The sequence below is a fragment of the Halictus rubicundus genome, chromosome 1 (assembly GCF_050948215.1).
Source record: "Halictus rubicundus isolate RS-2024b chromosome 1, iyHalRubi1_principal, whole genome shotgun sequence".
Lineage (NCBI taxonomy): Eukaryota > Metazoa > Arthropoda > Insecta > Hymenoptera > Halictidae > Halictus > Halictus rubicundus.
The window spans coordinates 16,396,494-16,411,421 of record NC_135149.1 but is presented as its reverse complement, the minus strand read 5'-3'; the positions used below and the strand labels follow the sequence as shown (position 1 = coordinate 16,411,421).

At 48.8% G+C, this 14,928-nt stretch overlaps 1 protein-coding gene across 4 annotated transcripts in view; it reads right to left on the bottom strand.

The window, feature by feature from the left end:
• Gckiii (Germinal centre kinase III) overlaps positions 1-14,928 on the bottom strand; it is a 114,816-nt gene that overhangs the window by 9,895 nt on the left and 89,993 nt on the right. For all 4 annotated transcript variants that reach the window (XM_076790106.1, XM_076790114.1, XM_076790107.1 and 1 more), the window contains one exon: positions 1,617-1,782. In XM_076790106.1, coding sequence (XP_076646221.1) covers positions 1,617-1,782 — 166 coding nt within the window. The remainder of the gene's footprint in view (positions 1-1,616; positions 1,783-14,928) is intronic.

Sequence of the window (14,928 nt, the reverse complement as noted above, 5' to 3'; positions counted from 1 at the left end):
AATTGACAGCGTGTGCGCGACGCGTTCGCGCCAGACGGCCATTCCAGCCTTTTCGCGACTCGCCAGGGCCGTCGCTATGCGTAGTCGACGTTGGTACCACCCAAGTATGTCTTTGCTTACTATGCTTAATTAAATACATTTTTTTTTGTCTTTTTGGGTGCCAATCATTACAAAAGATTATAAAAATACGAGTTATATTCACATTTCATTGTGGACATGCTTAATAAAGAAAATTGACCGCAGCAATTTTATTTTCAGTAATTGTTGTCTTATCTTTATAATTGTAATACCAATGGACATTCAAGATTCTTCCGATTAAAATAAGTCCAAACACTATGTAAATGGGACTATTTTTATTGATTTTATTGATCGAAGTACATAATTAAGACATAGATCGCTCTATATTAAATCGATAAAATCTCGCGGAAGTGTATAAATCAGCCGGACTGTTTTTGTTATATTCATGACGAAATTATTTTAAAATCAAAACAAGGAATACAATTCCAGCATTAATCTTTCATCAAGATATTTCAACAGTGGAAAAACGTTACAAAGGAAAAGACTTATGTGCGGATGCTTGCTGATTACTGCTGGACACTTATTATTGAAAATCGGGATACCAGGAACAAACGTCAAGCAAGGCGGAAACATTTTTAATTTGTTTACATCAGAAATAGGTAAGTTTTTGTATTCAATTTTCTTTATTAAGCATTTCCACAATGAAATGTGAATATAACTCGTATTTTTATAATCTTTTGTAATGATTGGCACCCAAAAAGACAAAAAAAATGTATTTAATTAAGCATAGTAAGCAAAGACATACTTGGGTGGTACCAACGTCGACTACGCATAGCGACGGCCCTGGCGAGTCGCGAAAAGGCTGCAATGGCCGTCTGGCGCGAACGCGTCGCGCACACGCTGTCAATTAACATTTTCTGATTCCTTCTCGTACATTAAGGGAACCAAATACTTTTCGTGAATGGTTTCTTTACCAGAAATGTCTGTAGAATGCATTCCTGTATAGTAAATTCCTGCTAGATAAAGGATTTTTCACATAAATACAAAAATAGAGCGTACAAAGTACCCGCGTCGGCACATTTTCAAACTTTAACAACCATTTATAACTATTAGGAAGTACATAAAAATATAATTGACTATATTGAATATGTAGAGGAGAGTCCCCTCTATCTCTTGACTCAAATTTGAACTTTCTCGCGTATTTAGTTTTTGCGTAACACGTCGTTTCGTATCAAAATCGGGCATTTTTACAAAAACCAAAATTTTTCGAAAACGTTGCGCGATGGAGCAATTCTGCTTTCAGATTCGGTTTTAGGATGACAAAATGTATAAGAATCACCCAACAGGTATTGCAAAATTTTTTTGGTGTTGGACAGTGTAATTGAAGACCATAGTCCAAAAATCGGGAAAGCATAGATTTTCGAGGTGGTCCGATTTTTAGATTACGTAAAACTTTGACAAGCGCAATTTTACTAGAAACCGGACCAGGCTGGTTTTTGCACGCCTCGACGAGCGTTCGCGATCGAGAGATCGTCCGGCCGGCAGGCTGAGCGGACGCTAACGATTTCTCTATACATTTAATCACGCGGAACGCTCACCTTTAATATCGCGATGGAGCTTCCGCTCGCTGTGAAGATAATCCAGCCCTTTGAGCACCTCGCGCAATATCACCGCGATATGCATTTCCTCGAAGCTGCCAGCCTTCATCAAGTCCAGGGCCGAGCCGCCACCCAAGTACTCCATAATAATCCATAGTTTCGTGCCCTGCAAACAGAACGAGAAAGATTCTCGTTTTATACGTGGCATCCGGAGAACGCTTTGTCTGGGAACTTCACCGCAAAATTGCGCCGGCTTCCCCCCTGACTTTTCCCGCCGATCTCGAAACGGAGGGCTCCGAGACGGCTAATGAAAATGAAGCTTTCCGGGACTAATTACCGAAAATAGACAATCTTGCTTGCGACGCGACCGGGCTCCTTTCGACAAAAAGAGTCGACGGTCGACGACCCGGTTTGACCCGCCTCCGGTTATTTTCAGAGGACCCCGCGTATCGGTGGCTTTTCGGAAAATTATGTTAGTCGTCCGTAAACGGCGCGACCTCGCCGGGCAACCATCAATCTTTGTTGTCGTAATGGCCGCGCCAACGTAGACCGCACCTTCGCCGATAATTATATCCGACATCGATGTCCAACTCGCCGCGCTGCCGGCCTTACGCACCGGCAATAACGCTTGATACTCGCTGGTTATCCGATAATTATAATCGACCGCTCGGCGATCACTGGCTCGCACAAGGATGCCCAAGATTCGCGCGCTCTTTGGTCACCGGCTTGTGAAGAGGAACAGACCGCCGCGCCGGGATGAAGCTCTGTCGTCGTCTCTTCAACCGGCGGAAAAACGACAGTCAAGGTAAAACCGAAACAAAGAAACACTCCCCCGCACTTTGCGGGGAAATTGTCTCAATTATTTTAACGCCGATGGAGCGAAACGACTAATTTCAGACACGGTTCTAATCCAGATGGAAAATTGATTAATTCTATTTTCGCCATGCGCCCCGTGCGGATACTATAAAGATTTTAATGGAAGAAGCTGCTGGTTGCTCTGAATGGCCTTTCCCTTCTTTTTTTAGAGCCCTTTGGGGTCACTAGTTTAGCTGAGAACCCTTACAGGTCTATTTACACCCTCGCTCGTCTTCTCCACGTTAATTGGTGGTGGGATCGAAAGGCGCCGGCACATCAGCTACCATTTGCTAGAACTGATCGACAACAGAGAATAAAAAGTAGAGAAAATTGTGATAAAAACGGAAGGAACTCGGGAGGTGGTCGATCGTTTTGGTCTATGAACAGCTCATACGCCTCCGAGAATATGGAATCACCGATTTCCATGGTGACACTTTATGCTTTCCTATTGTCGCAATTGTTATGCGAAGTGGAAAGAGCCGGTAAAGATACGAGAAACGGCTGATCGACGCGGGACTGTCGCGAGGAAAGTGGATTTTGGGCGTTAAATCAGGCGGAAGAACGAGGGGAGAACGAAAGGGAACGTCTTGGGGGAGCCTGGATCACCTCTCGATCATGTATCAGCCGTCAGGATGGACGCGAGGTTGACAGGTACCGGCAGTTTATGGGGTATAATTTTCACGTGGCTAGCACGGGGTGTCCCGGTTGTCTAGCGTGTTCGGTATTCATGGCGCGGGGTCGAGCGTGTATGGTCGGCCATAAAATGGCACCATTTATCATCGTGGTACGGTCAGAAGGCGCAACGCGGCGTTTATTCTCATGTAGATCCTTTGCTCGTCGACGTAGGTGGCCAGGCGATGCTCGCGAGGGTTCGTTCAACCCGGTTTTCAACCAGGCCACTTCTGCAGACTGAACCAGGGGTTGCTAAATCATTCCCCTATCCGGCAGACACTTCTTCCCTCTCTTCGAGAGGCGGGACCGGGAACGGGTCGGTCGCAGTAAACGCGAGAGAGCCGCCCAGAGAAAAGCATTGCGACGCTTTTCTTGGATTTCGCTCAGCCGTCGTTGTCGCTCTTGTTGCTTCCTTTTTACGACGAGAGGAACCTCGCTCGGATGCCATCGGGGAAAATACGCGAGCACCGCCGTATCGCACCCATGGGCCGCGGAAAAATTACCAAAGTGCTGCAGCGCCGTCTCGGTGGTCGCGGAGAAGCGTCTCCGGATTCCGATTAAATTTCACTCTCGTCCCGAGAACGCCAGCTTTATTCGAACAAGTACAAGATACCTTCTTCACTACCGATCGAACACGCTGGAGGGAATTCGTCGCAAAGGCTCTCCGAGTTACGCGAACCGGAACTACACGCGTCACCGTCTCGATATCTGCATCTTCCTCGAGCAATCGCAATGGCATCCGTTTCCGGAGCGCTCGGGGACGAAAACGCAAGGTTTTTCCTGTATCCGGAACCGAGGAATCTCGCCGGAACCGTGAGCCCGTGGTACCGTGAACCGGAAACGCGACCTTTGAATGCTTCCCTCTGACTTTTTTCGGTGGGCGAGAAGAATGGAGCCTTTTCTTTGGGGTTGGCGAGCGCCGCGAGGCGCTTTTAATTAAGGAAGACAAACAGACACCGCGGGAATAATTACTCCCGGTTCTAATAAGCGGATACTGTTCTCGAAATAAAATGAAGGTTCGGCGAGGAGCGCGGGCTTTCCAGCGCGACGCGACGCGACGTTTTGTCCGGAATTCTTGTCCCGGTTACGTCGGTCAGGCGAATTTTCATTTCGTTTCGGCGGGCACGACGCGCGATAGCGAGCCACGGGACCCTCGATAACCTCGACGCGAATGATTCAAACAAAATACAATGTTAATCCTATCGTAGCCGATGGTGTTTCCGTTCGTCGCTTCCAGCGCGCGGAGCCCCCCGCTTGTTCTCGCGACTCTTTTATTTCGCGAGCGAGCGAGTGAGCCAGCGGTGGTGGCTCGCCGAATGAACGAGGAGGAGAGAGAGAGAGAGAGAGAGAGAGAGAGAGAGAGAAAGAGAAAAAAGAAGAATCCTTTTCAGTCTAATGAATGTCGCCTCGCGTTAAAAAACAGCCGCCTCGCGAGCGTGTCACGTCTGGAACGTCGCATTCAGCCGGGCCTCTCGAGGGGCGCGGCAAGCGCCGACGTCTCCAAACGAGCAATCTGACGCCGATAAACAAATTTTACGAGCGCAATTATTCCGTGCGGGGACGATAACCCGTTAGTAGGTGACTCGGGAAGTTCTGAAGCTTTCAGCGCCGCCGCTTGCATTCCTCTCCATATTCTTTTCAGTTTACTCGTTTCTTCTCGCAAATCAGGAGGGGATGCAGTGAAATTAAGAATCGTCTTTTCGGACAGCTATTCGGCGCTTGCGAAGCTATTCTAGACAGTGACATTATATCTTTGTTTTCGATTGAAGCGAATTCAATTGTATTCGCGTTGGCAGTTAACACGTAACATGGCTTATTCGGGGTTAATGGGAACAGCAGTCTGTCGAGTCTGCGTCGCAAAGGGAAAGGTTTCCGTGAGAGTTGCCGTTTCTCCGACGTCGCGCGTCGCGTCGAGCCCTTTTGCCGGGCTTTCTTCAACTTCCCGTCGTCCCCCGGCCCGCGGCAGACCCTGACAAGACACGGCGTGAAACTTCTCGAACAAGTCGTATCGGCTCCCAGCAACTTTTCCGGAAATCGGGAATCCCTCTTGGCAACTGCTAATGGATTAACTTAACCGAGTCCATTGTTGGCGTTCTCTCGAGGCAACGGCGCGGACTCTTAAAGGTCAATGCATACCTCACAGGCCAGTCCGGCCGGCTCAACATTACAACCCTGGTTTTGGCCCTACCGTTTAGGAGCCGGCAAGCGTGCCAGGCTTTGAAACCGAATTTTTGCATGGCACAAAAAAAAATGTTTTTAGGGGCTCCACAGTTGCTTAGGTAAACTATCCGTATCTCTCCTTTACAACACCATGGAAATAGGAAACGTTCCTGGCACTTAGTGAAACAGCATCACACATCTTTATATGTATTTTATCATACGTACATTATACATATAAAATTCTTCTTAAATAACTTATCATGTTATACGCAAATGTAATTTCTCAATGAAGACATACTAGAAACATCTTTGTTCTGCAAATTTTACCACCGGTAGAAGTGTAAAAAAATTTTTTTACATATGGTCGTATTCTACGATTTTTCTTGTTTGAAATTCCAAAGAAATTGCAAACATTGGGTACTTGAAACTGTTATAAAAATATATTAGGTTGGAGGGAAAGTCCTGCCGTATTTTAAAGAAAACATTTGAATCAGTTTATAAAAATACATGTTCAATATTATTCAATGATATAATTTCCATTATTTGTAAGGACTTGTTGCCATCTTTCAGGTAACCTGTCCATTCTTGTTTCCCAATGACTCAATAGCAACATGTGCTTTTGATTTACAAGCAAAATTACCTGCTTAGGTATGGTACGCAGGGCGATAATGCAAGTAGAAGGTGTTGTACCGTTCGGTTAGCCCAAGCCCATCAATTTTATGGCGGGCAAGGTCAGATGTTGGTCAACTCTAAAAATGAGGCTAGCGTAAAAATTAGTTTCTACGACAAGTTTTAATTACTTTATGACCACCGTCCGACGAAAACACGAAGGAAAACACACGGACAACACGTGCTGGAAGTGACTTCCTCATACTAAATCATAATATCGCACCTCCTACTCGGAAAACATAACAATAGATACTATTTTTACCAAGAAATTCCCGTATGATTAATTCCATGATATTCGACGTAAGCTGTGGATTATAGCACTGGGCTAAGGATAGTAAACTGTTACCGCCCACTACTACGCGATTGTAGGTGGTGGCAAGACGCCATTTCGTATGGGTTCGAAGTGGTGACATTGTATTGATACGAATGCGCGGCCGATTGGTTCAGAGTGGAAGAGGCAGGCCTCGTTTCACACGCATTTTCGGCTGTATTCGAAATATTGGCTATAGCGGTCACATACTATGTAGCGTGTGACGTTCGACGTCAAAACATTGGGTCTACAGGCGCGGCTGAGGTGGGGATAGGTTTGTTAGCGTAGTAATAAATTGTTATTTTGTTTGTTATAACGTTTAAATTCCTTAACAAGGTATTCCCCATCTATTACCATGAGGAACTCTGAAATGTTCTAGTTAACAGCTTTTTAAATAAATAATGACGAATTGTTTCACTGCACAGATTGTCAGATGATATTCTTTTTTTTTTGTTAGCGTAGTAATAAATTGTTATTTTGTTTGTTATAACGTTTAAATTCCTTAACAAGGTATTCCCCATCTATTACCATGAGGAACTCTGAAATGTTCTAGTTAACAGCTTTTTAAATAAATAATGACGAATTGTTTCACCGCACAGATTGTCAGATGATATTCTTTTTTTTTTTTGTTAGCGTAGTAATAAATTGTTATTTTGTTTGTTATAACGTCTAAATTCCTTAACCACGTATTCCTCATCTATTACCACGACGAACTCTGAAAAGTTCTGGTTGATAGCTTTTTAAATAAATACAGCATGTTCATTCTGCCTTCGTGCCGCCACGCGACGAGCCGTCAGGCTCTAGCATTGGCCTGCGAACCCCTGGGGTTCTGATAGCAGAGGACACGCTGTGCCTTTGTTCCGAGCCTCTCGAACCCTCTCAAGTGGCTGTCCCGGACCCCAAAATTCGTATGAACTGAGAAAAACCGCCAGGCTTGCCGGCCTGTCAGATATGCATTGACCTTATTCTAATCCGTCAACCGACCGATTTTTCGAGATAAGATCGGCGAAGCTCTCGGCGATAAGGATACATATAACCGAGTTGCTCTCGTCGCGAACGATTCCGAAATGCGAACAACAGGGGAGAACACAGGGGTGAAAACATACGGAGCAGAACGCGACGAGATAACTCGTTCTACCGGGTGCGGCGGCGGGTCGATGGATTTATACATGCTTCTCTGTTTTGTTTTTTTTTTTTTTTCATGGAGCGGACCGGGATAAACGCGATGCGCAACATCGTCGAGCAAATATTACACGACTTCCAGTCTGTCGCGTCGTCGGCGAGCAGAAAAAAAGAGGAGTCCGGCTTGTCGCGCGAACGACTCGCGGAGCATCGTCGCGTCGACCGGGAGAAAGCAAAAAGACCCGGCGAACGAATGAGTGATTAATGACCGATTTTGCGTCTCTGTCGCGCGTCGCCTTTTGTCCCTCTGTTTCGCGAAACGGCGGACGTGCCGGTGGCAGTGATGAACGACGCGACGGAATTAATCTGCGCTCCTGCGATATTCGACGCGCAGATAGGCCGTTCTTCGGACTCCCGTAAAATGCGGAATTGAACGTCGATAAATCGCGAATAAACAAAGACGATTGGCTCGGTGACACGCTCGCTCGTCGCAGAAAGGATTCCGATGATCGTTGCACCCCCTAAATACTGCGTTTTCTATCAGGAATTTATAGACGACGAAGACGTGCTACAGTGAATTCCCGATATAAGTCCCTTGCGCGGTTCTCCCGAGGGACATTTAGACGAAATCTGTGGTTCTCGCCGAACGTTGCATTTGAAATATACAGTGCACGCTGGAAATGGAAATGACCCTCGCGTCTATACGTCCAAAACCCGGGACATACAGACGGATAGGGACAAGAAGGCTGAAGAAATGTCTTTCTCTGATACAATGTTGCACGTAGAAACGAATAGCGAAGCTCGAGAGCCGCCGCCACCGAGACGTGTAACATAACACGATCGGGTATATCGGTGTGAGACCAGAAGATTAGACTAATCCAATTACAAGACTTTTTTCTTTTTCATGAGACTTTCACCAACACATTCGTGGCATTTTTCTGATTAACACGAAGCCAAAGTTGATGTAATTAAGATGATATTTACTTGTGTAATGAACGACGAAAATTACTTACCATTACAATTATATTCACAGAAAATTAGTGTAAATATGATCCAAATAATATCGTATTTGGTATCATTTTCATTAGAAAAATGCCATGACTAGGGTAAGGGACCCAATTACTGCGCGGGTACCAATTATTGTGAGTATATTAATTATACTTCTTTTTAAAGCACAATGAATATTAAAAAAGAGATATTCAATTTTTTCATTAAAATTAGTTCATATAGATGTTATATATCTCTTTTTCAATATTCATTATGCTTTAAAAATAAGTGTAATTAATATAGGCACAGTAATTGGTACCCCCACAGTAATGGAGTCCCTTACCCTATGGTTGAGAATATTACATAAAAAATAATGAAAAATAAAGAAGTTTTGTTATCGGATTAGTAGTGGCCTTCTGGTCTAACACCGATATACCCGACCGTATTATGTTACCCTCCTCGGTGGCGCGACTCTCGAGCGCATAGCCCGCGGTGGTGTGAGTGGTTCCAGGGACCTTTAAACTTCTATCGGGAATTCACTGTAATCGCTATAGCTGTCCAGACACGATGATTAAAGTGACACTGGAGGCAGCGCGATTAAGGAAGTCGTTGGTCGAGACTGCATCGTACTGTTTGGACATTACACGGCTTCAGGATCGACGCGTGCTTCCGTTAACTGTCGCGCTTCAGTCCCCGGCACAAAGCAATTAGAGGGGTATTACCTTTCGGCGAATCGTTATCGTCGAGGGCATTCAGGCGCGTTTTCCATAATTCCATTTCCATTTCAGAAGAATGTCTCCGGCAAGAGCGAAGGGTTTTTCAATTGCTGTCGGCCGCACCGAGGAGGGACGGTTTGTGCAACGGTAACCGAGCATTGCGACGGGGGACGTTTTTACGGCGCGGAGGGAACGGAGCAACGTTGCAAGCAACGAGGAACGTCGAATTAATCGCGGGGTCTGTCGACACCGGCCGGCGCGGAGCGGGATGAAAGTGAAAGCGGACAATTTCCGCGGGTCGTCAATTACAGGTAATTGCCGCGGAACGAGGAAGACGCTCGGTGCCGCGCGAAAGAAATTCATCGTTGTTTGGGCGTCGTCGAGCCGCGGATCTATTCTTAGCCCGGAGCCATTAGGAAATTGGCCGACTTAATAATAGCGGTTCGGTCGCGATGAATCGCGAGGCATCGCATCGCATCGCATCGGCATCGCATAGCGTCGCGGTTACGTAAACGTTCCCGAGGCCCTCCATCGAGTTCGTCTTCTTCTTTTTTTCCGCGCGCGGTTATTAATTTCGCCACGGTGGCTTTAAAAGGAAACTGTTTTGCCGCCGGTTATCCGCTTAACCCACATACGCCGCTGCACCGACGATGGTCCGAGAGGAATGTACCGGCGATTTTTTCGTCCTGGTGCACGCCCGTTGAAAAATCGCCGTTTACGGTGCAAGCGAAGTCGGCTAAGCGCGTTCAGGTAAACCTGTCGGGTACGCCTGTACCGGCACGCCAGTGCCAGGTCTACCGGAACGCTAACAGCTATCGCGTTTGCCCCGGTCGCCTGCACAGGTCGAAATAACTGTTGTATCCTGGCGATGCTCGCGGTTCTGCCGAGTCGAACGCGTCTATGCGCGTTCTCGTCCAAAGTCGAACCTGTTGCCAATCGAAAAGCGAGGCTGAACAATATTTGTCTCCGCGTAAGAACAACCGACATTGTATTCGCGAGCAGGCGGCTTAACCGCAGCCTTCGCGGACTTAATTCCCCCGCGGTGACACACAGGCTTGCGTCCTTTATCGCGATCGATTATCGAGACAGCAAGGACGACGGAATCGTAATTCCGCGGAGAGGCCGACAGTTTAGCATCGGAGGCCGAGCAGCGGGTCGCGTAATAAGCGTCCAATTAGATTTACTCGTTCATAAAAGCCGAGATTCTCGTCCCGACGCGACGCGATCGTCTGAGCGGCGCGCGCGTGCGCGCAGAATCGTCTTTTGTTCGCTGGAAACAATGAAGCGCGCGTAATGGGGATGAGAGTCGGTGGGTAGCGATGACGATGGTGGTGGGTGCAGGATCTGGCTGGAGATGCAGTTCCGATAATGCGTCTCGCGAATCGGGGGGTTGCATCGCGCCGAACCGAGGAAAAAGTCAATTTTACCCCGTCGACAAAACGAATTCGGAGGAAGGGGACAATCGACTTCGATGGACGCGGGCTGGCCGAGCGCTCGATTGTCAATTCGACGGTTTGTAATTACTCGCGGTAGAGGGGAGAAGCGAAGAGAGAGCGAGACAAAGAATAGGGGAGAGAGTGCGAGAGAGGGGGGGGGGCATTAAATAATGACGCACGGGAAAGACGAGAACGCAACGTTGAACGGCATTCACGGAGCAGTCCGACACACGGCACCGTCGGGAACAATAATAATCCGTCCCCGGGGAGGGGAGCTGCGGAGGAAACGGAGGGAAAATGACGCGAGGGCAGCGAGGAGAGAATTCACGGCAAAACGCCCCTCGTCGTTCGCGATGTGTCCGGATTGAGAAACGTTAAGGCGTGTCTCGTCGTTGCTCGCCTCGACCTACCTACATACGTCGCGTCTCCGTCGCTCGAGAAAAGTACAGACCTCGGCCATTCTCATTTGCCGGCGCGAAATTGAACGGGACGGAAGTTCCACGCGATGAGCACCGCGACACATCGGTCTCCATCGTGAAACGACGGCTCCTCGAAGAGGATCCCCGCGTGGTAATCGAGAGCAAGGGACCTCCGTGCCGATAAATTGAGAAAATTTATTAGAGGGTATATAATGGAACGGGGCGATTCGTCTTCGCGTAACAGGTTCAAATATCGACAGCGGGGGTGAATGAACCCTTTGCCGTCGGAGAATCTAATCGAAAAGCTTCCGCGGCGCAAATATTTGCTGATAAAAATGTTTAATTCCCCGCGTGGCTGACGTTCGTTAATCGAACGCGTTCGGCATACTCGCTTGTCAGCGGATTCGAGCGATCGGGAATGGAGAGACAGAGGGAGAGAGAAAAAGGGAAAAGGGGTGAGGAGAGTCGCCGGTAGCCGAGAGAGCACGCCGAAGGAGTGTCTCAATAGGCCGATAACTGTTGTTGACCAAGCTGATCGACTTAATAACAGTTCCCGGAGGCAGGATGGCTTCGCTGCGAGGAGGAGAGGGGACGGACGGGTACACCCGTTATGCGATGACATCAGGCGCGTAGACGTCCGCGTAGGCATCCGATAGCCTCGTCGAACAGTTTTTTACAGGGCGATCATTATCGCCGGTGCGCCGCCGAGCCGATTCGTTTCGCGTATTGCGGTAGCAGCATCCCGAACTTCCATCCACAGGCTTGCCCGAGGACTTTTTAATACCGCTAATGATAGACCACGGGACCATTCTACAAGGCGATTTCTACTCAACGGACACGCTTTTCCTTTCTCAATCGACTCGCAGTCGTCCTCATTGATATGCTCGAAGCCTAGCCTTTCTTCCCACTTTGTACGCGCTCGACTTGTTCGTGGCACTTGATTGTAGCAAGTCCGGGAAGCGACTCGAGAGAAGACAGCACACGATAAAAGTTGCGACGAGGGGGTGGTTTCGCGAGAAAGCATACTTACGAGCCGTTTGAACGCGACAGTAGCTTGTCTAACGCGTCGACGAGGGGAAAAAGGGGAGAGAGAGAGAGAGAGAGCGAGAGAGTAGGAATCCTTGGGCGCGGGCAGCAGAAACGAGGACGATGGGAAACGCGATCTCGTGGGCGGGCGTGAGGAAATCTCCGGAAGTGCTTTTGTTCGTCGTCTCGCGCGTCTCTTTCCGCGGCATCGGCGTGGAATAGGTATCGAGAGGAGAATGAGATTGCGGAGGACGGAGGATCCTTTTGTACGCGCGACGCGGCGGTGTGATTAATGGCGGCACAATGGCCGCGTGCCGTGGGATATAATCGTACGCAACACACGGGCCAAGGGATCGGTTTAATGCCGTTAGTGCCGCGGTACGCTGCTTGCGATCTCTGCAAAAATCAATAGCGAACACGCGGCTCGCGCAATACAGTGATTTCTCTATATACGTCACCAAGGCCTGGATGACAAACGTCGTAGAATTGTCCCCACTACCGCGGGGTATACCCCGAGAGGCCTGATACTGCCCCCCCCCTCTTTCCCCCTCGAAATCCTTGGACACGTGTTTTACACTTTTTTAATATCTTTCATACTTTTCGAGATATTCGGCTGGAAAATTTCGAATGAACACCCTGTATATGTCGCCAAGGCCTAGGTGATAAACGTTGTACAATTATCCCCGCTACCGCGGAGTATACCTCGGGAGGCCTCGGACGCCGAGGAGTGTAAACATAACACGGCTCGGGCATGTCTCCTGGACGATACACGACGCTGGCAACACCCGTGTTGTTGACATATATCGAGAACTCACTGTATTCGTAACCTTGGTCCGAAGTACCTTGCTGACCGAGCGGCCCGGGGATTATTTCGGTTACGCCGTTTCGTTCGCTGGAAATCCTTCGTCCTCGGGTAAACTGGCCGAATGGCGCAACAGCGTTCCTCTTTGGCGGGCGAACGATACGCGCCAATCTCCGAAAACAATGGAGCGAGAAGCGGTTGTTAGCCCAACAAGATCGAATAAGAATATACCTTGCGCGCAGCTCGGAGAACGACGATAAGGAGGAAAGGGAGATTGCATTGCCGCGACTCGAAATAAAAGAGGCGAAGCCGAATGTTGTTAGCTCAACGACATTAAACGAAACAAAGAAACCGGGCAACGACGGAACGGGAGAGGAAGAACGAAAAAGAGGTTTCGCGCCAGAGGACACGGCTAACCCTGTACCACGCAGCGTTCTTATCAGCGCCGACGCCCAGAAGACACGCTCGAAATCTGGCAGTCGCGGTGGCGGTGGCTGAACAATGTCTGGCGATTGGAATAAGATAATAGCAGACGGAATCCGTTCGGAGCTCGCGACGGAAGACGGAACACGGAACACGGAACACGGAACACGGCGCATCGTTCCGATCGTTATCCGCGGAGCCCAGGGGGGAGCGTTAATTGCGAGACAGGGGTAGAAACAAGCCGGGCGATTCTCTCCCGCGGGAGGCCAGGGAACGAGGAAACGGATTACAGCGGGTGCCTGCGCGAGCCTCCCTTCGTTTCCGGGCTCGGGAACCGGAAAATTGAGATGATTACCTATGAAATGAAGCGGCCCGGCGCCCCGATATTAAGCCCCTCCGAGAACTTTCCTTAATGACCGCGCGAAACGGTCATTAGCGATCGTTAGTTACCCATCCGGCTGTCCGCGGTCCGTATTCGATCCGAACACGGTCCAGGAATTCGTCGACAACAGAGCACGGAAACGGTTGTTCCTCGGTGCTGTGATGCACCGTTTTCCTGCGACCGATATCGACGATACCGGCGACAAAAGGGCACGACGAGCATCGCCGCCGGCCGAATAGGCGAATATCCCGTCGAAAACGGTATGGAAGGCGGAGGAAAGGTGCTCGGTACCTGCAGCTCCACGTTTCCACGACTCTGCACGGCTCTGCATGGCTCTCCGTTTACCGGAGCTACCTGGTGAACCGTGGCAAGCTGCATTCTGCGTGATCTCGACACGCTTTCGACGACCGCCGAGATGCAACGCGCGTTCCTCCAGCTTCTCTTGTTGCATTGTTAACCGGCCGCGGCTATTTGCGAGCTCGTAAAGCGGTCACGGCAGGTTCAACGACGAAACGACGCGACGGTTTCTTCCAATCTCCGGGCTCAAGGCTGTATCGCGAACGCTGCTCGATAAGAGCCCGCTAGTTTGTCTCGATTAGTTCCTCCCCCGAGATTTATGCGTGAACTTCGGACCGCCTGCGACACACGCCGCGAACGCGTTAACGAGACTTATATTACTGCGAAAGTTCGAGCATTAACGGCGCATAAAAGTCGTCGAAAAATTGCGATATAAAAGATTCAGCAGAATTTAGTGCCGGTTCGCTTTTTAATTCGTGAGACGCGTGGCTGTTCAATAAGAATCTCTCCGAACTTATCTATGAAAATGTACAAAGTGTCCCGAGATTTATGGTGCCTTACGGTGGCGATTCTTCGTGCAAAAATGGACCGGCGGCTATATGCAATAACATTTTTTCGCGCGAGCCTTCGTTTTCGAGAAAATTGACTTTGGATGTTTCCAAGGAAATACGGTCAGCCAAGGTCAGGCACGATACGAACTTTTAAGCTCGCTTTTCTCGGGAACGGAGCCTTCTATAAAGAAACTTTCTTCGATGATTTCAACTCAATTTTTGACAGACGATCACGCCCCACTCCCATAATTATTCTGCGAACGAGACCCTGTGCATTGTTGACACTCGGATAAAATATCTTCCAACTTTTCCGTGAAGCGGCGGAATGGGATTTTATTTCTAGAATAGTTCGGAACGGGCACGGTGAGCCGATCGCAGGAAGCGGAAGCGAGCGCGCGACATCGTCGAGCCGGAAGCGATGGTTAACCGACCGTCAAGCCCTTCCCATTCTTCGCGTATGAAAAATGATGGGGGCGTATTGCCAT